This window comes from Battus philenor, unplaced genomic scaffold (genome assembly GCF_028537555.1).
Source record: "Battus philenor isolate CCGP_79_NKW_IND1 unplaced genomic scaffold, ilBatPhil1.0.hap1 SCAF_21, whole genome shotgun sequence".
NCBI classification, from domain to species: Eukaryota; Metazoa; Arthropoda; class Insecta; order Lepidoptera; family Papilionidae; genus Battus; species Battus philenor.
Window position 1 is genome coordinate 8,417,253 of NW_027181684.1, and position 25,532 is coordinate 8,442,784.

Sequence of the window (25,532 nt, forward strand, 5' to 3'; positions counted from 1 at the left end):
ATAAATATAAATGTGAGACGATGACAAATTAAATTCGAAAAGTTACATAAATCGTGAGTTATAAATCAAGAAGAACATTTCCCTTCAAAAACAAGTTAATTAAATTTAACAATGTAAGTAATGTTGCAAGTTTACAACATTAATTGACTCCAAACTTCTACTTTGACGCATAAAATGCGCCTTCGAGTAATTATAACTTTGGCCTTGTAATAAATAGACTCGAAAAGCTTTCCGTGCTACAAAGTTGAAAATCAAAAATGTTTATTATTTTGTACTTACGTACGTACGTAATAACTATAAATTAAAAAAAAAAAACTATTTACGAAACGAGAAGGAAGAAAATCTATTCAACAGACGTCGTATTTACATCTTTTATTGACGTCAAAGGGTGCCAACCATTTGTTTGTATGATAAATGCCTCTGACGAGAAGACCAGGCGACGAAAACTCCACAGGACGACATATATTAAAAATAACATGTTTAATAGACACTTAAAAACCCTGGAGAACACAGAGATCATTGAGAAATGCGATCTTTTATGAAGTCATTTACAGTATAGTACTCTTAGAAAATAAACTTTCTTTGTCATTTTTTTCAAATATAGCAGTAGAAGCTTTCATTATCTTTGATCTTATAAAAGGGTATTCAACTTGAAGCCGAGATATAGGTATATATTTTTTTTCTTCTAATTTTTACATCGATATAATAAAAATTAGAATAGATTTCATTTTACTATATACATAAAAATATTTAATATCACAAGTACGATGACCGCAGTCAAACAATAGCTGCGCGACCGAATTCAAACAATTACTCTCAATCAACGCGAGTCAATTCAAACGATTCGTAATAAAAAATGTAAACGCCACTCACCGCACTGATTGCTGTTGTGTTCATATTCGTAGTCGCCGCGGGACTCCACTTTGAGGTCCTGCAGTTTCCTCTGCGAGAGCAAATTCGCAGCCGCGAGTTTAATTTTCGAGGCATTCTTTAAATCAGCCGCATTAATTATTTTAATCGACTTCAAATCTTTCATATCTTTAATGGTAACGGGCAATAGGATGGAACGGGGATTTCCAGCCATAGGGGCAACTCTTATTACTCTTCGCTGTGGAGCCACGGACTCGACAGGTTTCGAATAAACCTTCGTGGGTTGCGCATTGATAACCTGAATGTTGGCCACTTTGACAGGTTTCTGTGGCTGCGCTTTCACTACTAACTGGGGTTTTTGTACATTATTTACGGATACGCTTGCAGTTGGCTTCTGGACTTTCGGTTGTACGGCGACTTGTGGTGTTTGGGAGAGACGACGTTTCCTGTTACCTTTGCCTAAAATATAATTTATTAAATAAATATAAAGCCAAATTTAGGTTTCAACTGTATAATTTTTTGCAGTATTAATTGATCATCATCGTCATCTTAGCCGTAGAACGTCCACAGCTGGATATAGACCTCTCCCATAGATTGGTAATAAATAATGGGTTAAAAGAGGTCTGCGTCCGGAGTTTTCAGACGACTTTAATGACCCCATCATTTGGACAAATTGTTTGTGGACGTGCTACGCTGCGCTTTCCGTTTAGTGGTCATCGGTCATCTTTTTTGGTCGGTATGCGACTTTTTATTTCAACTTGCCAATCTGTACGGCTGCATCGATAAGTCCCTTCCATGGCTAGTTAAGCGACAGTGAGCTTAACAATGAGGATTAGAGTGAGAGATCACATTTCTGTTATGTTTATGCGTATATACATACATACAAATATATATATATATATCTATATATATATATATAAATATATATTTATTTATTTATATGTGTACACAATAAACGTGCAATGTCAGCTTTTAACGTCTCAGGTGAATTCCCGGAAAAAAGTACAAAAGATAAATAGAAGTGTTTATAAATAAGATGGCATCTTTTAAATTATAACGTAACAACGAGATGACTCACTAACGTTCAAGTTATTTATCACGGGTCGACGCAACATGATTGGGCGATTGCGAAATTCAGTACATCCACGCATCCTCTTTATAGTTGATACTCTATTGTTGAATGGTTCTCCATTATATATCAATTCAGGCATAAAGAAGCTCACACACCCGACTACAATTTATATTATTAGAAAATTTGCAGCAATGCAGATGTAGCATACTAAAGCTGCATTCTATATCTAATCTTGAAATAAGAAAAAATTACCTATAACGGCAGAATGCACAATCAGCATTAATTACCGATGTATTAGATTACTATTCATAAAAATGTATTATGAATATTTTAGCCCCGTTAGTAGATTTCTATAGGAGGCAATGTAAATCAGAACATATTTGAAATTTTCGATGTTGCATTGGTACGAAAATATCTGATACATCGATAATTAATGCTCACTTTGCATACCATTGTAACAGATGCTATTATGAAATTAAAGAAAATAAATTAACAAGGATAGAGGTTTTCAATGCGTATGTTTACCGTTAAGTAACACATCTAGGTCAGAATATCATCGAATGAAAATGACATCCAATTAGTCACCGTATTTGCTGGGATCAATTTCAATTCAGGAAATTCTTTTCAAATGCGGGCGGAATTTTAGATGCACGTCCCAAAAACGATAGATTTCGAGAGAACGCCAGCTATAGCAGACGGATTCAACCACAATCTCGTGAATAGCTTCGACTAAAATAGAGCTCCCAACATAGCATCAGTGCTCTCACAATCATACCCTTTATTTGCGACCCACGTTACGTCCATTAAGAGTATAGCCTGTTAACTTAAATAAGCATGCTTTCCAGAGCGACAACGCTGAGATAAGTGGTGGATTATTACATATGTAAATATCATTTCGTCTTACGCAATACGTCTGTTTTAAGAATAATGCGGCTGGCCAAACAGTGACTCACCGGGGCTTTGGAATGTACTTTTGTTCAAGAAACCGGGCACTACGTTCTGTTCAAAATCCAACATGTCCACGGTGTCTTCGACGGAGTCATTTGAACTACTCGAGGTATCATTGCTGTCCTGTATGATCACATCCTGACTGTTCTCCGGGCTCATGGGTTCCAACACGGGCGGTACTTCATCGCAGGAGTTTTGTATCAGAAAAGGCGATAGTTGCTGCTCGAAGTCACTGCAACAACGGACAAATGATAAAAAAGATATAGAAACACATTATCGTAAGGCGTCCACAGCTGAATAAGAGTCTGCCATTAGAATTGCGAAAGGATCGATCGGCCTGCTTATGCTTTCAAGTTACAATTATTTGCATTCACCCTATATAAAGTAAGTCCCTATTGTAATGCAACAGGCCAATAACTTCTGGCAGTACAAATTTTGAAAGTACAGATAGTAAATAATAATTAATTTTAATATTTTGTACTTCAAAAAGTTGTTGGTCTAAATATTTGAATAAGACGTATTTCAAAGATATAAAGATTATATCTGATAATATATAACACAATAAATTTTCTATTTCGCATATTTTAGTAATAATATGTTATTATTTTCATTCTAATTATAAATTGTAATTATAAATGTTAATTATTTATCCTACATGACAATTTATGTCTAATGTTTGACTATTATTGTTATATTAAAAATAACCGGGCACAGATCTTCATTATATGACTGTCTAAGAGATTTTTAAGGGTATTTTTTTTTTCTTAAATGGTTTTTGATCTGAAAAAACGGCAGATTTCGTTTATTTCAAAATCAGAAATATTTTAATACAAACTAATCAGTAAGAAAATGCTCATTTATACTAATAATATAGTTGTTCATTTATACTCAGCAGTAATTATAATATTTTATTAACACGTTTTCACGTTTGCATTTTTATCATTTATCTTAAAATAATTTAAACACTGTTTTTTGTACTCAATCCCGCAATATCTACGAAACTTTATCATCACTATATGCGCATTGTTAAATACAAAATAGTTAAATAAGATAAGAAAAACGTTTAGGTAATTTGCATTTTATTTTCAGCAATTAAAAGTAAAGTGGGCGGAATGTCGGAGACGAGCGTATTGTCCGCATCGCCGGCACAAAATTCTCTTTGGTTCATTGAAAATGTAAAGGTGCGGACTACTTAAGTCATGCAAAGTGCCTCCTTTCGCGTGCTCTGTATCTTTTTTTATTATATTTAAAAGCTCTTGTGTTCAAGTAGCACCATTATCTAAGTAATTTTCTATGAATAAAAATAGTGTAGATTCTTTTAATTACATATCCACAAGTGGAATGAGATAATTTACTACATATTTGTCAAAAAAACACTGGACCTTTTGTTACTTGATTAAACAAATGAAAATTATCGTTCGTATACAATAATTTTTTAAATACAATGATTAAATGTTTTTATGTCGATTAAAAAATATGTAATATCTTTTTTATTGTAGTGTACAAAAGAGTTTTTGATGGCTTTCGTGATGGCTTCACATGAATTTTTGTATAGAATACCAGATTGTTGCATCACGTTGTGTCTCAATGAAATTTAAATAGTTGAAGTAAATGTTATTTAAAATTTTTGGAACACTGCGATATATGCAAAGATTTTTTTAATGTATAATGCTGAATTTCCGGAATAAACAGATCAGTAGATGCAAGGTTACTGACTGACGTAGTTCGTGGGCGCGAAAGGTATCTCTAGTGGCGACCACGAGCTGGTAGACGCGACGTGAGTAGGTCTTCCATTAGGTAGACTGAACACATAGATCGTGGGAAGTCACTGGATGCGAGCAGCGCAAGACCGGTCATTGTGCCGATCTTTAGGGGAGGCCTTGTAGACATCGGTTGAAAAGAAGGAGAGTGAATGAAGAATTTCTATCACCGCGCGTTTACAAAATCTTTTTAACATCATCTTCCTAATAATAATTAAAAAAATATTTCAGCCGTAGGACGTCCACCGCTAGACTATAAGCCTCTCTCATAAATTCACAATAGGAGCGGAGCGATGACGTTTATTTACCTTGAACCTAAAGTAATGTTGCTCATTTTAATTTGCTATTTATCTATGCTAATATCGGCACAGATTATTAAATTAAAACGATGCTCTGCCCATATCAGATTTTTCTAAAATATTCATCGTTCTAAACTTTACAGAGGACACCGAGGTCAAAACGGCGTTTATTAAAATTTTTGCCGGCCACAGAACACGGTTTGATAAAATTTCACACACGGCCTGCCTTCCAGTATACGAGTTAAAAATTTTCACGAAATTGATCGAGAGAAGCAAGAGCTGATATTAATTATTGAATACATTTACAAAATATAAATTTACTCTCCGGACATTTTAATTAATGGTTATAGGATAATCATTTGACCTCTCTCTCGCCTGATGTTAAGCGATGACAAGGTCTACGATGGTACATGCTTGTCTCGAAGAAACCTATTTAATGTTGACTTGAAGACTCTCAAGCTATAGCTGGCTGGAAACAACGTCGCCGGTAGATTGTTCCATCCCCTGGCTATTAACACTATAACGCATTTGATGTGTTTGATGCTAAGCTGCTAACCGATTTAGGCTTTGTGCATGTTCGCATTTATCGAGAAAAAAATCCACAATTGAGTTCATATTTTAAACGAGGTATTACTGATTATATTAACGCTATGAAATCGATCAATAAAGGAATGCAGGTGAATAAGATTTCTTGTCTCTCCTTTGCAGTAATAATTGAGGTACATTATACAAGGGACCTTTTGGGTGGGTATTTACGCGTCTCCGCCATTGCTGTGTTTCCATTTGAAAGGGGCCTTGGCAAGTTTAATTATGAAGACTAAGATCTGATGTGAGTCGCCTCGGTAATGTGGTACTGCGGATACTATGGACTAAACAACGCATCTTGGCAATTGTTCAGTTTTGAATTTTGATATCTTTTAGCCAAGTTAAGCGATAGAAAGGGGAAGCTATCGAGATCTTTTTGTCCAGGACAGAGTGAACAGCCCACGATCCAGAGCACGCCCAACTTTAGACGTTGTGAGGTCAAGTAATTCATATTCGTATTTGATTAATTTAGGAAGAGATCAGAGGTTCTAAATGTGTAGTTTAAGTATGAAAGTTTTAGGGGAATAATGGTGGAAAATAATTAATATTACGGTAACCACGTGCCCCAATCACTAGTATTTGCTACCGTGTTTTTCACTATCTAATATCACCATAATACAAATTAGCAAACAATTTTTGTAGTAAAACTAATATATCCGTTTATTTGTTACATCGTTTTCGTTGCAACGATCTATATTGTCTACCTGACTGGATTCCGCCCTAATACCTAGTATTCCATTGGAATATATTACCATAACATCCTAATGCTACGCACTTGTTTTGTCTCTATTTCACCTGGTTTTATTAAGTATATTTACCGTATACTTATAAACTATTAACTTTGTTACTTATTCTAAATAAGTGTGTAAGCGGACTTAATTTAAAAAAATTCAAAAATCCTTTATTAAATTTAGATTATATATCTTATTTGCATCAATTTGAGTCTATCATCTGTTGGGATGATAATGCCTCTTGCCTGAGATAAGGTTAATAAATCGTAGCGGAACACGCAATATTTTAAAAAAACAATTTGTAATTGCATATTCAATAAATATTGAAAGAGCCTGAAGGCGAACACATCATTTCCAAGGTGCGCTATCTTATATGAAATTATTTATAATACATTACATTTTAAATCTAGCATAATAAAATTTATGTACGTTAACGGATATTCTATTTTTATCTTGAATACATTGCCAACAGAATTATTTTCTACAAGTGCAAGTCCACATAGAATCACTCCTAAATATGTGTGTCTAATTACATGCTCAAAGAGAGAAGGCTTTGTCCCGATAATGACTGCTCTATTATGAGCACACAACTAAGACGTGACATTATATATCTTTAGATGAAATCTATAACGCCTCTTACAAAGATAGCCACAATAACATCCAGCGACCTTCCGCAGCTATATTATCGATCTACATAGAGGGCTATTCGCACCACGTGTACCGGCTTGTGGTCGGCACTCGAGAATCTTTTGGTTCCAACGGCCGTCGCACGGGCGATCGCATTTAGAAGCCTCTGTAGTACTAATCATAACATACTTACTCTATTTCTCATTGTCAAGTTAATTTCGTCTCATTGCTAAGCGACTTTCTTAATCCCAGTACAGCAAGATAAAGCTACATGAACAATATAGATATAAAGTCGATTTTCCAGGACTATGTGATACAATTATGACGACATAATTGTGATAAAATCAAATTGTAATATTCACGAAACGTGATATACGCACGTTTGATGAACAAACGCGGAAAGCATCACTGATTAGAATGCCGAGTATATTATCGTTAAATTTTTTTTTTACTTAGTCGTATATAACAGTATTAAGAAATTCCTTTCTTTTTAAAATAAAAACTTTTATTTTAGTTTGAGGGGATCAAATTGTATTTGAATTGATTTTAAAATCAATTTTCAGATTTAAATTTTTTACTGTGAAATCTATAATTTATTTTGATTCTATATTAAATTTAAATAACTTGAATTTAATATTGCTTATTTTAGATACAGAATGTTTGATTATAGATGTTAAAATTTTAAAAGACATTTGTCAGCAAAAAGCTTTGACACTTTTACACCTATATCCAATGACTCGAATAAAGTGATTTTACTTTTGTTTAACGATAGCATTAGGATATATACAGGTTGATTGAAAGAGGTATAAAGGCTGACATATGCGCTATACATTGACCCCTTTAAATCTTCTAAACATATTTCCAATCATCATGCATATACCTAAATTATGTGAACACTCTAAAATATGTTACATTTATTTATTTATTTTCTTTAGGAATGCATCAGGCCTATAACTTCTGGCAGTAATCTGAATTAATTTGAATATGCGGTAATCTAAATTTTCTGAAGCACTTTTTACGTTTCTTTATTTATTATTTCTGAAATTATTGATCTGTGGATATCCGTATTGTGCATTAATTGACAAAATATAAGCTATTTATTCACTCCTTTAAATATTTTACATTAATATTCCGTATTAACGTAAAATACAACTGTTTCACTAATAAACAGTAATAACCATATTATTCAAAATCTGTTATAGAGAGACATTCTATCCCCGGATAGTACAAATATTTGTGTGACACGCGAGAATTCGAAGTATGTAAATTCCTTCGAACTTAAAGCATATTCGATCAAAATTAAATAAATTATCTACCATATTGCAACCGAGCGAACGGTGCTGATAAAGACAGATAGCCTATGAACTACGCTCTTTATAAACAAATATTTAAATCAGATTGTAAATTTTTAGTTCAGATGCTTTTTTGTACAGAAGTTATATAAGTTTGTTGGATGGTTTTGTTCCAGCCCGTATTTGAAATTGACCGTTCCTACAACTTTAAACGCTCTAATATAAAAGGGTTTGCCTCTCCGTTATTATTTTGGGACACATTTAATGTTTAGAACTGTGTTCTTTGATTAAATAATTGATATATTAAGCATATATTGATTATTTATTCGGCTACATACAAATAGAGTAAAAAAATTGTAAAAATTCGATAAACTGCTATGATGTTATGCTAAGTCTGTTACATGTTCATCTAAATGTCATTAACCAATTGAATTCCATTAGGAAAAAATAAATAACATGTAAGAGTGATTACTGCATCGATAAAATGTACATATTAATTCCGCTGCACGCGTACTATCAAACACGCTAAGGTCAAGACAAACTGTAAAACGAACAAAGTTCGCAATAAACTGTCAAATGAGTTATTTCAATAAATTATGCACGTTTCTAATTTTTTTTATTCTTAAGTATACGATTCTACAACAAAGTACCAAGCGACGCAATAAATATAATAATTTAGGAAATTCAGAGTATTGTTAGAATAAAAATGTTTGGAAATTATTAGTTCTGTTTTAGAGGATTATTTTTTAATACAATCATCCAAAAAATTACGAAAGGTATTGAGTTTATTGTTAGTTCTTATCAGTAGTTGCCGTAAACTTATTTAGATGATTGTAATGATTTTGTATAAAAAGCTATTTTGACTTTGAATTTGACCCCTAAAAGATATTGGGAACGTCTAAACTAAAGATGAATGAATCAGATAGTCGATCTCAAGTTACGGCGTGGTTAAGAGTAATAGAGGTTCATTTTTAAATATATTTCCAATATACGAATAGTGAAAGAAATAATAGACTAATATATTAGAGTACGGGCATAAACATTTTATGGAGCACGTAATACATGCTCAACAAAATGTATTGGATTGCAGACAATAGCTCCCCAGACTGTCCGATTTTTATGTAAAGATAAGATTAATATTCTTTATAGGAATGCAACAATAAATATCAATGATTATTGTACGGTAGATATATTTGACAAAAACCTTAAAAGTAATTTTTAATTAAATGTAATCGTTGAGGGTTGAAAACGGTACCTGAAATTAGTAGCTTGAACAGCCGATACTTTCGGATGTCGTTACACTATTAATCTAATAAGATTCTACCTCCGAAAACTATAAATCACCAAAAAAAATTGATGATTTCAGAGTTTCTAACATCGCCCCTTCTAAAAAATGGTACTGAGTCTATTTTAGACGAATACATATAAATTTATAATTAGGATTGATCGTCTGAAGTAGCAAAGGGCAGGTACATCTCTAGTGCAACCGATGACAGTTGGGAGTCGAATGATTCTTTAGTGGCGACCACGAGCCGGTAGACGGGTCTTGTTTAGGTAGACCAACGACAAAACCGGTCATCATAACAATCATCAAGGGAGAGGCCTGTCTTACAGTCGGCGTCTATCGGCTAAAGTAATGTTTGATATTTATGATGGCAGCTTTGGATATTGCCCATGTAATAAAGTATCATGGCGCCAACAAATCAATTATTGTTCAAATTATCCACATGATAGTGACAACGGTCGTAAAGTGAAGCCATGATCGATGCCAGTCATTACCCAACACGCCTTATCTAATCCTTACGTATACTACAGTAACGAGACTTAACTAATTACTATACATCGGAGCTTGTAAAAATATTTATAAAGTACCAACGCATTGAGTAGTGGTAGCCTAGCTATGGAGGACTATAAACTTGCGATCGTAGTTTTTGGATTCGATTATCACATACAATCTTATATTATTCAAACTGCGCATTTGTTATATAAACTGTAAACAAACAAGTGTCCAGACAATGAGCAGTAGCGTCCTCTGGATATTATAACACCATATTGCGATCGCCAACCCACCTGTCAAGCATGGCGATTGTGGTATATCCCTAAAAGATATTTTTAGGGAAGCTTTATGCCATACATGGTATGTATATGGTACATACATTATGGTGCTTATGTGTTGAAACGGCGAGTTGACCCGATAGACATTCTTAAGGTTACTTTAGAAAAGAAGATTTATTGTAATGATTTCTAAAAATGATATATCATTTTAGTTCAGTTTCTGGTGCGTAAATATGAATGTCGACGTTTTTACAACACGGATGAACGTTAAAGGGGTAGTTCTCAAGTTATAGCGTGACCGAGACAAATAAAGAATAATTTTTAATATGTAGAATATAAAGTAATTCAAGCATATTTTACGACACGGAATTATATTTGGCAGTCTCCATTCCTTAGGTGATTGCTCCCTTGGTTTATACTCGTCATAATAGACATTATAACAAAAAATCGTGCGCGACAAAAAATCTATCGTTACCTTGTTATATAACACGCCTAAATATTAAAAATATGTTCAAAAATCATAAGTTATGGAAAGTATTTTAGTTATTTTTGGGGATATTATTTAATCGGTAGCTTTAGGCGGAATATAGTCCTACCGTCACCTCTGTACCGCGCCATAGGGAAAAAGGGGTGAGGTGTTATACTGCGGGGATGCAGCAGCCGATACTCCCCCATCTCGAACAAGCTTAAAGACCGGTACAGCGGTTTTTGTACCACTACAATCACTTACTGAATAAGAAAAGATTATCTCTTTAAGGAGACTTGGGACCAGTAAAATGATAGGCCTAAACAGTAAATTAGTTTACCACAGACAATGCATGATAAATTAATAGCTAATATTCCAAACATGCGCAGGCACTGTACAGTGATTATGTGAATAGAATTTTTAATTAAAGTAACACATTGCGTTACATTGACCCCAAGTTGTATCATACTTATAACAGTTTGTGCAATTGACTGTCTAAACTAATCTTTATTATTCTATTTGCAATGAAAAAAGTTTGCAAATTAACACACAAACAGAGAACAAAATGTAAGAATACTGAAAGACCTTAACTTGGACTTTTTCACAGTAACTTTAGATATTTCACCAGATAAAGTTTTGTACTATATGTTAATATTTTACAAAATAAGTATTTTATTTATAAAAAAATTCAAACAAAGAACATTATAATTACAATTTGTCTAAACTTGCAGATATGCAAAAAAATGTAAATTTATAAAATACATATTTAATAGGCAAATATATAAAAATTTGGGAACGGCCCATATTCTATTAGCAATATATCAAAAACTTTATAAAAACTTGGTGTGGTGTAGCCAATAGCCTATATATTGGAAATCAATGTGTTTACACTTATTTCCAATCATCCTGTGTAAAGTATCACTAAGATATACATATTTTTCTGATGACAGATCAGTAAATTCTGGCACAAGAGTTTACAATGGCAAATAGTAAATATAAATTAATTTTATTATGTGGTTATTAAGTTTCACTAATGCTTTTTCTCCTATTTTATGATTGTTATTAATTATTTTCATTTGTTTGTAAAATTTTTTGATTGAGTGTACAATACATTAATTAAAAGCAAATGAGCTATATACCTCAAGTTTTACACCTATAACCAATCACCCTTCATATATTATGCTACCTTAAAGTCCATAAAATCTAAAAAAAAAACAATAAAACTGTAAAAACAATTGTGTATAAACTAAGATAAAAACTTACAATTCTGCTTGATCACTCGATAATCCACTGTCTGAACAAGAGCTACTTAATCCTTCAGGCTGAGTGACCCAATCTGGTTCTAAATTGAAGTCAGGCAGTGACTCTTCCAAAAAATTGAGTGAGTCTTGCTCCAAGGAGAAAATATTCTCTAGCAAGTCGCCTGAAGCCTGCCAACTATCACTCTGTAATGGAAAAAATTGTTTAGTGCATGATTGATGGATTGCCTAAGAGTCATTTTTTTTGCTTTTTAATTGCAAATAGAACACTAAGTATGTTTATGAATAATTACACAATTTTTAAGAATTTTTGAAAATGTTAAAAATCAAATTATACAAATTTCTTTCTATATTTAATCATAGTTATTCTTTCAAAAGCAATAGCCACATCAGTGGCAGTGACTTGCAATTGTAGTATGCATGTTTTTTCCAGGATACAATCTTACATAATTCATACTTTGTGCATTCATTATATAGGATTGCTGCACAAATTTCCAAATGATGTGCAGCAGCATTCTCTGCATGCCACAATACCACACTACAATCACTAATCCCTTAGTTGTCTTTTGGTGAGGCCTATGCCTTACAGTTGGTGTCTATGGGCTGAAACACCAATGATTCTTTGATCTTTTAGGCTTTGTAGATATATGTATGTCTATCTCTTGATTAACCTTCTAATGTTGAATAAAATTCTTTGTTTTTAAATGAATGACGTCTTTTATGTTTGTTTAAGTAAAAACTACATTGTTCGCAGGGATTCCCCTAGTATTCCGTGGTCTATTATTCTAGGTCACAGTTTGATTATCAACAGGCTCACATTTTACTGGTAAAAATGAAACAAATCAAACAAAAAAATGATCAAAAAGAAAGTTCAATTTGTGTGGCCTGAAAAGAAAAATACAAAAATATGACTTAATAGTTACTTTGAAAATAAGGTATAGTCATAATACTCTCCAAATGAGACCTGTCAGTGATTTTTTTAGGTTAAACATAAGAAATTACTATTATTTCTATCAAGTTCTATCCTAGTTTATTACACTGTATATTCATTTATTATGTTTATATATGAAATAAAAGTTCTAAAGTATAATTATGCCAACTTTGTAATTAAATAATCACCAAATTAGATAATTGATTATTGCTAATTAAATAACATTGAAATATAAGTGATTATAATTATTATAATTAGTTCTCATAGCATATATTGTTAAAATACTTTATATGAATTATACATTGAAGCAATGTATAATAACTATTAATTATAAATAATGTATAAAACTCTATTTAAATCCATAAGATATAAAAGCCTTAATTTGCAGACAATATCAAGATTACTTTCATTTATATTTAGTAGAGTGTAAAGAGAAAGGTGACTGTAAGTGAATGTTTCAGCATTATTACATAAATGACAGTTCAAAGTTTAGTTCAACCAAAAACAGCTTTTAATTTTAAGCCATAGAAATATATTAATTTTATTTGATTCTTACTACATTTGAATTTTATCACAAAGTTTTAGCATAGAACATGCAGTCTTACTAATAATAGAATGTAAGTTTAAATAAAAACATACAACCCAAATAAATGAATTGAATTTATAAAATATAAATTACCTCAAGCAAGGATAATAAGTCTAATTTCTTATCCATTTTGAACCTTTATTAACATTGATGTTTCACCACTATTCCATCAACACAAACTAACACTTCTAATACGTAAATACAGTTATAAATGACAGAAGAAAGTATTTACTGATCACACTTCACTGAATTGAAATAAACGACTGTTTCTTAAAGTATTATGCAGCTAAATGTATTTAACTGGCATATGGAAATAAAGCCGACCGCATGGTGCTTTGCTGGCAACTAACTTGACTTGTTTACGTCGCGCCAACTTCACTGTTTACGCTGAAACAGCACACTGACAACTAACTTGAGCCTGATGATTAGAGCAACCTTGTTTTCCTCATAAATAATTAGCTAATTAGATAAGGAATATCCGAAAATAAAAGCACCGGCAAACTAGCCACGTCCGATCCGAAAACGAAATGAACGTATAACGGTAAAAGTAGGAATACGAGCTCACGAAAGCTGTTCAACGAGGTCTGTTCGTCACGTAGAACGTTCATTGCTACACCGTACGTCTATTATATCGCTCGTACTTTTACAAATTCAGTCATTTCACCTTTGTGTTTCAGATAAGATTGTTTTACTGTATCAATTGGCTATAACGTCCTTGTAAATATTGTTGATACGAACCATTAATCCATCCTGCTGATAAACATCCATCTTGTTACGCTTTATATTAAATCCGTCGCGTTCTTGCTCGTTACTCGACAGATATTCCAAGATATTACTCATATCATCATTAACAAGAGTCATTTTGAATAGGAAGTCTCATTGAATTTGGGCATAACTGTAAATCCACTTGCACTGAATTCATTATCAAACTTCGGTATGAAAATATAATTTGTAAGTTATAATAACATTTTTAATAGGAAAACATTTGCTTACTAATATTAAACAACAATGTGACATTTCTATACTACTTCCAACGTGGAAAAATGACGTCACAGTGTAGTACACTTTTCATATTGTGATTGGTGAGCTTCAGTCGATAAAGCAGTATTGCTTTGGTCGCCATCTATGGATTAAACTAAGGACAATTACGTTCATATGAACAGTAATATCTTTTATTATGTTATATTATATATTTATTAAAGAACTATTCACTATTATTAGGAAACTTTACGATATTGATAAATATAAGTTTTACTCGTTAAATCTTTTAAAATAACCGTAAAATAATAATTAACAAATTTACAATGCTACTAATTGCACAGAATGGTTATTTAAAACTTTGTCAGCGGTTGTTTTTCTAAATCGCAATAGGTGTTTCATATAATTAAAACGTAAATGTTCATGCATGATTATACACGATCAATGTATCTTAATACTTTGCTAATAGTTTGTTAATAGTAATTCCTAATACAATATTAATTTTATGGAATACAGTGAATAAAATATTAGGGAGTTAAAAATATTAACATTAAATTGTGTATTACATTTTTCAGTTATTAAATTAACATCACGTCGGAATAATTATAACAAACGTATAAATTTTTATAATGGACTTTTTTGTCTTATCGGATATGTAAAAAAGTAATAAAATCTTATTCACCGGTATATTTGTTGCAAAAAATATATGTATTAGGATATATTTGTTGTAAATTATGTATAATATTAGGGTTATCTGGATATTTTAGCAACGTTTTTGAATATAAATGTAAAATACGTGACTACTAACACGTAGAATAAATATTTTTTCACCCTTATTGAAATATTGTTTATTTTCAATTTGTGATTTATCTATTATATTCCTATTAGGGGAAATATCCGTGTGAAATGTAACACGCAAGTAATGTATGAAAAAAAACTTAAAATAAAAAATGAATTCTCTTAATTTCACCCATTTTCTTCAGAGTATATTACTATGAGCTAGTCCGAATTCGATCCGGATGGTGCGGTCCCTGAATCAAGCCGTCGAATTTTCTCTGTGTATTGATTTTTTCATTCCACCGGATAAGGGTGACCGAATAAGAGATTCTGTATTCAACGCAATACTTTACAACACTTAAATACATTCTAAGCAATGTCCAATGTCATTTATTTCACATAATATATTAAAAGTTCTTTATTTGTGACTATACAAATCTTGTTAAAACCATATAATTTCGTTTCATATAAAAGGCTTTTCACTCTATTGAATATTTATGAAAGAGGTTTTGTGTATTGTGAATCACATTTCTTAATAAAATTTCGTACTCAAGGCAGTTTCTATGTACATTTATATTTCTCAATTCATCATCTATTTTTCTTTTCTTTGACGATAGCATTATGGTATATCCTGGGTGATAGGAAAAGGTTTAAAAGATTTAAAACTTTTTGTTGACAAATTAGCTGTACATTGACCATTTTAAGGCTTTTCCATTTATTTCCAAAATCACCTTGTTTATACCTATATATCATCATCATCATCATCTATATATGATCACTTTGAAGTCTGTTACATTTTTTTTCTGTTGGAATACGACAAGCTAATTAATTTTGGCAGTACAAAGTCTGCAGGTATTACTAAATATCAACTAATTATAATATTTCGTATTTCCAATTTTAAGAGCACTTTTTCTTACTATATTATGACTACGATAGTTGCTGTATTTTAAACCATTGATTTTTGGATAGGGTGTACCATATATTAATTGACAGCAAATGATAATGGTTAGATATAGTTGTTTGACAAAAATTGTCCTTTTTTTTGTTATTATGCATTTGAGGCGATCATCTTTCTAGCCCTCATAATATCGAACGTTTCCAAATCCAAAACTGAACGACGTCTGCAGATTCCTTAACGGTACTCTCTCACGTGCGTTTTTTGAAGATACTCGATCCGCCTTGGAAATATTGACCTGTTCGATTATTTTGTGGGTCTGTGTAACCTTCGCTACATATATACAAGTCTACCTCCATTATTCTGATTTGATCACATCCAAATATGAGACAATCCTAATATCTATGTATTTCTTTTCCAACGTGTACAATTAAAATTTGACTGTTTTGACTGTTTAAGTTTTTACACCTATTTCCAATCACCTTGCATATCGCTTTATTAATTACTTATAAATTTATCTTACAATATTTTTTTTAATAAGAGAGACCAGCGCTTAATGTTTATACCGATTAGTTGAGGTGGTTATAAAACTTATATCGGTAAATAGCCTGTTCTCCTCTTGAAGGCAAGCACCTGATCTTTTTTGCTGTATGTTTTAGAAACGAATATAACGTTCGTATGCAAGGAATGAAAAAAACAAAGGGTGTGGATGCTGTGCGTTCACTGTGTACGGAGACAATAGGTGGAATTAGATCGTGCAATTCCATGCATTTTTCCCAAATGCAATATCTAAAGCATATTAACTATCACTTTATTTCTTTGATATAAGCTTGATAGCTCGTGTTATTTTTGGGCTAAGTGATAATTATATTAATTATTGCGAAGATACAGAAAATTTAAAACATTTTACATATGTAAATATTAGTTGTGGTGGCGTTTATATACCAGTTATAATATCACACTGCGAACGCCAACCCGCATGCCAAGCTTGGCGATTATGGTATACCCCTCATAGAAATGATGACAACGACGTATTAAAATTAATTATTGTTTACTATTTGAGACTTTGTATTACTCAAAGTTATTATCCTGTCGTACTCAAAAACAAAAAAAAACTAATGTGACATTTTTCTGAGTGATCACTTTATACAAATTGATTAGGAAATACGGTGTAAAATATTTAAAAATAATTGATGACAAAAGAGCTTTCATTCATCGCTTTAAAGCTTTTTGATCCATAACCAATCATTCTTTACGGTTCTTCAGAGCGATATTTTTACAAGCTCATGTTTATTATTTAATACACAGAAGAAAATTCAAGTACAGAAACTAGTAATCAATATGAAGCACCGCGTAGGATAAATCATTGTTAATTAGTTTTAATACGTGCTTATGCTTGATTATATGTGCAGCTTACGTACTGCATTGAGAATGGCGCCCATCGTAAATTTAGCTATTTCGGGTATGCATGTGCAACTCATGAAATTGGCTGCATAAATTTACATTGCAATAACCATTTGAATACAGTAATAGATGTCCCGTATGGCGATAACCATAGAGTATATCGCAAATATTCCAATAATGTATTCACTGCTTGCAATTTTAATGTCTCTGTTTAATCTTAAACAAATTTTTAATCTGAACAGGTAATCAAAATGCTGGGATATTTCCAACCGTTTCATGGATTCATTGTATTTTTTTTTCAAATAATAATTAAAAAATTGACGATGTTTTTCCTAAAAAAAAGAGCGTTTTATGAGCGCAGGTAGAGTATTAGAATTTAGATAATGTTATTACAGAGAGGGCAAAACCACTGTACCTCGCCTTAGAAAAGAGCAGGAAAGTGGAAGCCGAGGAGAGAATGTGAGGAAGAGAGAGTTGACGGCGGAAGGGAGTGGCTGATACTCCACACACCTCGCCGCGGATAATTAAGACGCTGTACAGCGGTTTCGGTAACATTGTATGCAAAAAGTTAAAAAATTATAGTTTTTAAAAAAATGAATCTCTCTCTCATTAAGTAATAATGTAATATAATGTAATAAAATATAAAAATATAATCGAGGATTGTATTATATAATATCAATAATATGTAAATTACATTATGTATAAGATCAGTAATAATATTGTCTTTTAACCACTTACAGGGTTCGTATTACTTTGCGAAACCGGATTTTGTTGTACCAAAAGGCGCAGTCGTATGTATTTAATGCCGTTTTTTTAATATTTCTTTTTTTATTAGGGGTCTGTAGAAACAAAAATGAATACTATGCAACATAATATGGAAATGTTCACTAAAAACTTCGTTATTAATGTAAAAAACAGAAAGTCTCTGAATTTTTCATTTGTCTTCAAAAGTGTAATTGAAAGCGCGCTATATTATCTACATCCGTCGAAACTGTCAAAACCAATAAGTTAGTTCACTTAGTCTTGTTTTTTTTTGTATATAGACGAAAGAAATAATAAATAAATCACGCAAATGGATTCCCGCCTATGTATTTTTAATAACGGTATCTCTCTCAACGCGTTATTCATTCTTCTGGAAGTATGTCCTTTATGGGTTTCCTTTGTGAGCCCTTTTGTATGCTTTATAATAACATTACCGTATGAGAAATGATCTAGTGTTATAATAAATTGCTTTTAACTGATGTTTCAGCTACGACACGATATTACAAACATTTGAAAGTGAAAAAGAAGATGTATCATGAAATTAAATTTTAATAATTTAATTAGAAGATAATAATAAAATGACAAAAGGAACAGACTAGAAAAGTAAATATCGATTGTTTACAAAAAATTAAGCTGTTACCAAATTAGTAATGTCGTATAGACAAAATTCATATTAAATTTGAGATATTCCTCTGTACGTGGATATTACTAAGTCTGGGCTATGTTCGACTGGTGCTGAATGCTGTAAGTCGTTCTGGCTTTTACAGGTCGTTTCGAACTCTGGGCACACGGATCCGGAATCCGCAAACTAATAAATTAAAAAAAAAATGTTCAACAGATGAATCGCCTGACGTATTGCATCGACTAATTGAAAGGTACTCAGTACTTTAAATATCTCTTTCACAGTCTTTTAAAATAATTAAAGAAACTACCATATAAACACATCCTGTACATGAGCGTACTATTGAGATATAAATAAAAAAAAATCTTGAAGCGAGTTCCCGGGTGAATGTCTTGTTTATCTGACTTTGACATTTAAATCTTTTTCAGATACAGTTTCCGTTTCAATGCGCAAAGGAGAACAAGTGCCCGTTTGCCCCAATGCTGACTATTTATAAACATTGATCGATATGGGATGCGAAATGATACTTATAAAACATTTTATATTTTGGAGTTACTTTTCATTTAACACACTTTTTTACGTAAATAAGTAAAAATAAAATATTTGAACAACTGTATAAAATAATTTGTTAAGCAGAGTTAACATTTGTAATGTTAAGTAACATTTATTCCTAAAAAAATTGCCATTTGTTTAAGTCATTGTGTATACATTTTACATAATACAAATTATGTAAAAACTTATTCAGCGCTTAAAATTAGTGTGAAACCTTCAGTTTTTATGACAAGAGTGTTTAATTGCCTAAATTTATGAGCGCAGTGGATATTTCATCTTTCAAATAATAGTGCGTGGTTATTAACTTTTTTATATGAATAGTGTTTTATTCACGAAAAAGTACTTGACTCAGAATGGAAGAGAATAAGAAACAGAGAGAAATGGTAAGCCTCCCATTTCTGGAGAATGCCTTTGTCGAAGCATAAGCTGTTATAGGAATCCGATCGTCTAATCATGAATAAATAACGTATTAAATGTAGTGTAGGAATTAAATATTGTACATTAGAAAGGCAAAACATATTAGTAGATATTGTGTATATGAGCAGTGGTAGCTTAGTGGTAAAGGATTAAGATTTGCGATCTTAGGTCATAGGTTCGATTTCCGGGATGCAATCTTATACATAATTCACATTATGTGTTTTAATTTTATAGGGATGATATTTCCCACCAACAAATTTCTAGATGATGGGTAGCAGTGTTCTCTGCGTACAATAATGTTACACTGCCAGCGCCAACTCGCCAGCCAAGCGTGTCGATTATGGTATATTCTCCCATAAATATATTTGTCGAGGTCTATGCCTTGCAATGGGCATCTATAGGCTGAAACGACTAACGAAGTATTGTGTATATGGCGTATCTACTATGGCCGATGGTACAGATAATTCTTTTAACGTGTGCAACTTTGTGTTGATTTCCTTTGGCAAAATTTTATTATTAAATATATGTCTCCCACCGGATTCGCGTGGTTCGGAATATCTTTTGTGGATTTAATTTTAATAAAATTAATTTATTGGTAATTTTCAGCACGTCGAAAACAATTATTTGGCCAAGATTTATATCTAAAAAAGTTATAATTTGAAAATATAGAATTCACTGAACGTCTTCACAACTTTTTCATAAAATTCGATTTTCGCTGACCACTGCTGGGCAGATGTAGTGTAAGTATCTAAACCGTATGGTTTCAGACATATCAAGACATGTTAGTACATAGGTGGAAATATATGTGCAGATTGAATAAATACCTTGATTTCTCGTTCGTTGCAAGTAAGCTGTTTATATCTTGTATCGAGAATATTCAAAATTTTTTTACGTTACCTTGATTATGGTACACAAATAATGTCATTTAACTACAATAGCCGCTGTCACAGATATTACATACGTTCATAGCATTACACAAGCGACACATGTGTACTTAAATAACATTGTTAATGGTCATATCGATTGCACTCGTATATTATCTAAAATAGGGCTTCCGTGTTGCTTACTGTGTTGATATATGTTAAAACATATTATAAACGCAATGCTTTCTTAGCCACGTATTATTAGTAGGCTAAATGACCTTCCCTTTTATTTACTTTCTGTAGTTACACTTAAAATAATTGAAATATTTTTCGGTGCATAAAAACATTACTATTTGAGGCCGTATCAAAAGTTAATCATTTAAATAGTTGTTTTTGGTGTAAAGGTAATTAAAAATATGTGAAAGTCTATAACTAGTTAATTAATGTATACTTATATCATATTAAATAATCTCAAATTTTGCATTATAATGAATAATTATTAAATAATAACATGATTTATTAGTTAACTTTTATTGTGCTAAATTAATAGGTACATCATGTGAGTGCGTTACAACTGAAGAACGACACTTGATTCCATCAAGGCTATTTCTTCGGTCTTCTCAGAAAAGTGAAGTGAAAGACAATAAATATTCAATATGTACACTGCCGATAAAAAGCTGGAGACGGTTCACGTCCATAGAGGAATAAAAGTGTAATAAAATTCAAATGAAATTTAATTACTTAGTAGAAGAATAACATAAAAACCTATTTTATATACATTATGATAGTCAGTGATAAGAAATTAGCTATGTCGTCATCATTATTTCACCCATAGGACATTCACAGCTGGAAGTGAAGCCCACTTCTAGCCTCTTTAGTATTCCAATACGACCGGTTAGAATAGCGATTGATGTACACAAGGTTAATCTTTAAATACAGTTAAGTTTACTAAATATATTTTAATAATAATGTAATGCCCTAAAGCTATTTGTCAAATTTCTCATGCTTTTCTCAGCATTCCTCCAACAAAATCCAGTAAAAAATGTACTAGAATATAAAGCAATTTATAACGACAATAAATATGGGAATGAATTGCTCTAACTACAGTATGTATGTTTGTGAGTCATCACGAAAAAACACGCCTGAAATTGTTGTAGTCTTCTCTCAGAACAGGGCGGTTGAAACCCTTGAATATATATTTTGTCGGAGTAGTACTCAGAATAAATAAAATTGATATAGTTTTTATAAAACTGGACGTTTCTGACATTCATCTCTTGATGTACACGTGATCATTATAAATGAAAAAGCCAATACTCGTATATTAATAAAAAAAATAGTATGACATGTCTTACTGAATACACAGATCTTAAAATATTTTTAGATTTATATACATATATATTAAGATCTCATGGGCAAACTTGCAGTCGTTCCAGATACCATGGACAGGGCTAAGGTTTTTTCTACGAGATTAAATCGGGAATCAGGAGATCCATAAACGAAGGAAACTAACCGACATAGTCCAGTGTTTTAGCAAGTTGAAGCGCATGTAGCTGAACTTTTAGCTATTTGGGCCTTAAGGTTTTTGATAGGCGGCCATAGATCGGCAAGCACAGAGCAGGATGTCCACCCACAAGGCGGACAGAGAGCCTTATTTAATTCGTCGGAAGACGCTGGATGCTCGCTGCTTACAACAGGTCTTACAGGATATCTAAAGAATAGACGTATGCCTACAAAATATAATTTTCTTTCATTAAATTTAGAAACGTACTACATTTTTTTTGTTTTATGAATTTTAGAAATGAAATACTTTTTAACCTAATAGTAGTTACGTATAAAAAATATCTCGGCACCATTTCTTTTCATAAATTATCCCTATCTTAAAACACATTACCCGGGGTGAGTCCTTTTCTTGTGGGCCAAAGGAGATACTTAACATAGAATCCGTTCCATATGATATGACCTTTCTCTGCATGTACTTTACTATACCCTACTTCTTTTGTTGATAAAGCGAGAAAATAATGTAAGTGTTAGTATAATACGATTTTGTATTAACCTTCATAATAATCGCCTACAACTTTCAAACGCATGAAGTCCCGTTTTGTGCGACCGATATCTAGTGCCGTGTCATTCTGTACAAAGATTTCTCGAGAGTGGTATCTACGGTCTAGTAACGCGATATATCTATCTACTTTATTAACCAACAAAACAGCGCCTTTTCTGATAAGTTATAACATGTAGGGACCAGAACATGTACATTTCCTATCTGGTAGCGATTAAATGCAGATGCTTCAATGTTTTGCTGTTTTTAAACCAATTATAATGTTATGGCTAATCAGGATTAAGAATTATTATATTACTGAGAAGGACTGATAAACACAGCATAGGATGTCCATCCAGAAGGTGGAGAGACGTGAACAAACCTTGTTAAAGCTGTCAAAAGACGACGTTACATGCCGTGTTGATCCAAGTGTTAGCAAAGCCTGTGGTTGAGTTTGGCTGACTGTGGCTGTGGTGGCCTCAGGTTTAACTGTGTTTCTGAAATGATTATGATGGAAAAAAGACTTGAACATTTTTTATACAGTCTGTTAGCGTTCGTAAAATAATTTAAGACAGTATAAAATTGAATAACAATATTTTCAAAGTAATTTATTTTTTAAAAAATGATTAAAATAATAAGTTAATCTATTACAGTGTGATTTAATATATCATTTAGAGATTTTTTTTAATTATAAATGCAAAATTTACAGTTACACAAAAGAGGTGACGAATATGAAATTCAACAATTTCTTCGTTATCTGCGCGGTGAGCGTACGATTCTTTTTATATTATAAAGTTTTTAGGAGCGAGAAATGTCTGTGAAGAACGCTGAAGGAAATGTAGGCCAACCATAGAGTCTCGTTGCCAATAGGCGACAATGAGAGATAGGTACACAGTTATGTGAGCCACGGGCTACATTGTACGTGCGAACGTACTCGTACGTCTTGTGGTTATGAGAGTTTTATGCTAAAATACGGTACAATTTTTTTTCTGCGTCATCTTTCTCATTTACATTTCAAATTAACCAATAAGTATTTACTGCTGACAGTCTTATTACTTTAATTCAATGTTACAGCGACCAATTTGATTTTAATTTTGCGTTTATTTATTTTACAATTAAATATATATTTTAAAATTGCGTAATTAAAATGAAGGTTTTTAAAGTTATCTTTTTACTGTCTTGTTATTATTTGCAGTTGCATGTTATAGTAGAAAAATTTTCTTAATATTATTTGTTTCCTATTATTAACAACATAGAATAATTTACAGTGATCGTTATGCGAAAAATGATAGTAACAACAATTTGATAGAAACTAGAATCAGATTGAGCTCCTTTATATTATGGCATCGATCAAAGCTACGAACTGGGTAAAATAATTACTTGCGACAGCATTGCTTCCTTTTTGGAAAATGAAGAAGCGCTTTCTTGCGGTTTTATATGGTAATAAGTGATATAAGAAAGCGTAATAAAACCGTTTAAGAAGACATTGTAATGTATTAGGTACCTTAAAATTTTAAGAAGAAATTGTTATATAGATAATAAGGTGAAGGTTACAATAGGATAAACAAAACAGAAAATAGGAAAACTTAAGGAAATAAATACAAAAATAGTCGATAGGAAATGTAAATAATCAGTTTCAAGAAATGCGGTGAAAGACGTAAAGACGGCGATGCGTGAATGTAAGGTAAATGAATGCCGTGAGAATGATAGATAATGTGAAGGATGAAAGAAGGGAGGTTGAAAATAGAAAATTTTATAAAAAAATAATTGTAAAATATATCCCAATCCCAAAAATAAGATTGGAGGACCAGAAGCCCCCAATAACGGGGACCATTATATAAAGCTACGAGAGTTTTAAGTTTTTGGGTTGTTGTGGACTATCCGGCGAGTATTTTTTGTGTTCACTTTCATAATATCTTTTATATAATAGAGTAATTCATTCCTAAAATATATTTTAGTAAAAAAAACTTTTACATTACAATACGATTTTTTGAGAAGTTTTATCTAATGAACCTCTTAAATTTGTTATATTATAATTCAGATATATTAATATGTGTTTATTGTAATACGGTAAACAGTTGCCCCCAAATAAATTACCAAATTTATAAAGTCTAGCGAAAGGTGTTATAGGGATGTAACCTATTTTTGAGTCATTATTGTGTTCTGTTGCATTGAAGTTACAGAAGGAGGTTGCGGAAAGAGAGAGAGAGAGAGAACATCACAATCGCAGCTGGAGATCTAATCCGTCGCATGTATGTCCTGGCTACACAGTAATACGTGACGTAACTCTGCTTACGATTTTACGTGTATTTTCACTTGTGAGGGGCTGTAACTCCAACCTAAGACATTGGGCCACTAGAAAACCACCATTATATACGTTGTTATTTTTTGATGCCGTACGGTGATGGTTAAAACCATAGAATAGTGTAGATAATAACTAGTAATGTTTTGTTCGTCATTCGTAGCCTAGGTATTTACCTACCTACACCTTTTAGTTTATAATAAAGTTGTAGTTTCCAAGTCGAGTTGATTGAATATAAGTTTTACATAGTTGGAAATATAACAAGTCTACACCGTTACAAAATAGAAACTTTAAATTAAATTGGACTTTCAAAATTGTCTGTGTTTCTAAATTATCTTAATAGTTACTAATACTTTTAAATTATTTATGCTATAACAGTGATAACGTTAAGGCGCTCGTTTTTCTTATATTTTATTCTCGTACACGATTACAAAGCACACT

General features: G+C 32.0%; 1 protein-coding gene across 2 annotated transcripts in view; it reads right to left on the reverse strand.

Annotated features, from left to right (window-relative positions):
* Positions 1-14,505, reverse strand: part of LOC137923339 (uncharacterized) — a 30,798-nt gene extending 16,293 nt beyond the window's left edge. Inside the window, exons 1-4 of one of the 2 annotated variants that reach the window (XM_068766565.1) lie at positions 14,220-14,505; positions 11,969-12,150; positions 2,896-3,122; positions 874-1,329 (exon numbers count right to left, since the gene is read on the reverse strand). In XM_068766565.1, coding sequence (XP_068622666.1) covers positions 874-1,329; positions 2,896-3,122; positions 11,969-12,150; positions 14,220-14,342 — 988 coding nt within the window. In that variant the 5' untranslated portion in view covers positions 14,343-14,505. Of the gene's footprint in view, positions 1-873; positions 1,330-2,895; positions 3,123-11,968; positions 12,151-13,574; positions 14,081-14,219 lie in introns of those variants that run through there. The other variant, XM_068766566.1, reaches the window with a different exon arrangement.
* Between the last annotated feature and the right edge of the window lie 11,027 nt (positions 14,506-25,532).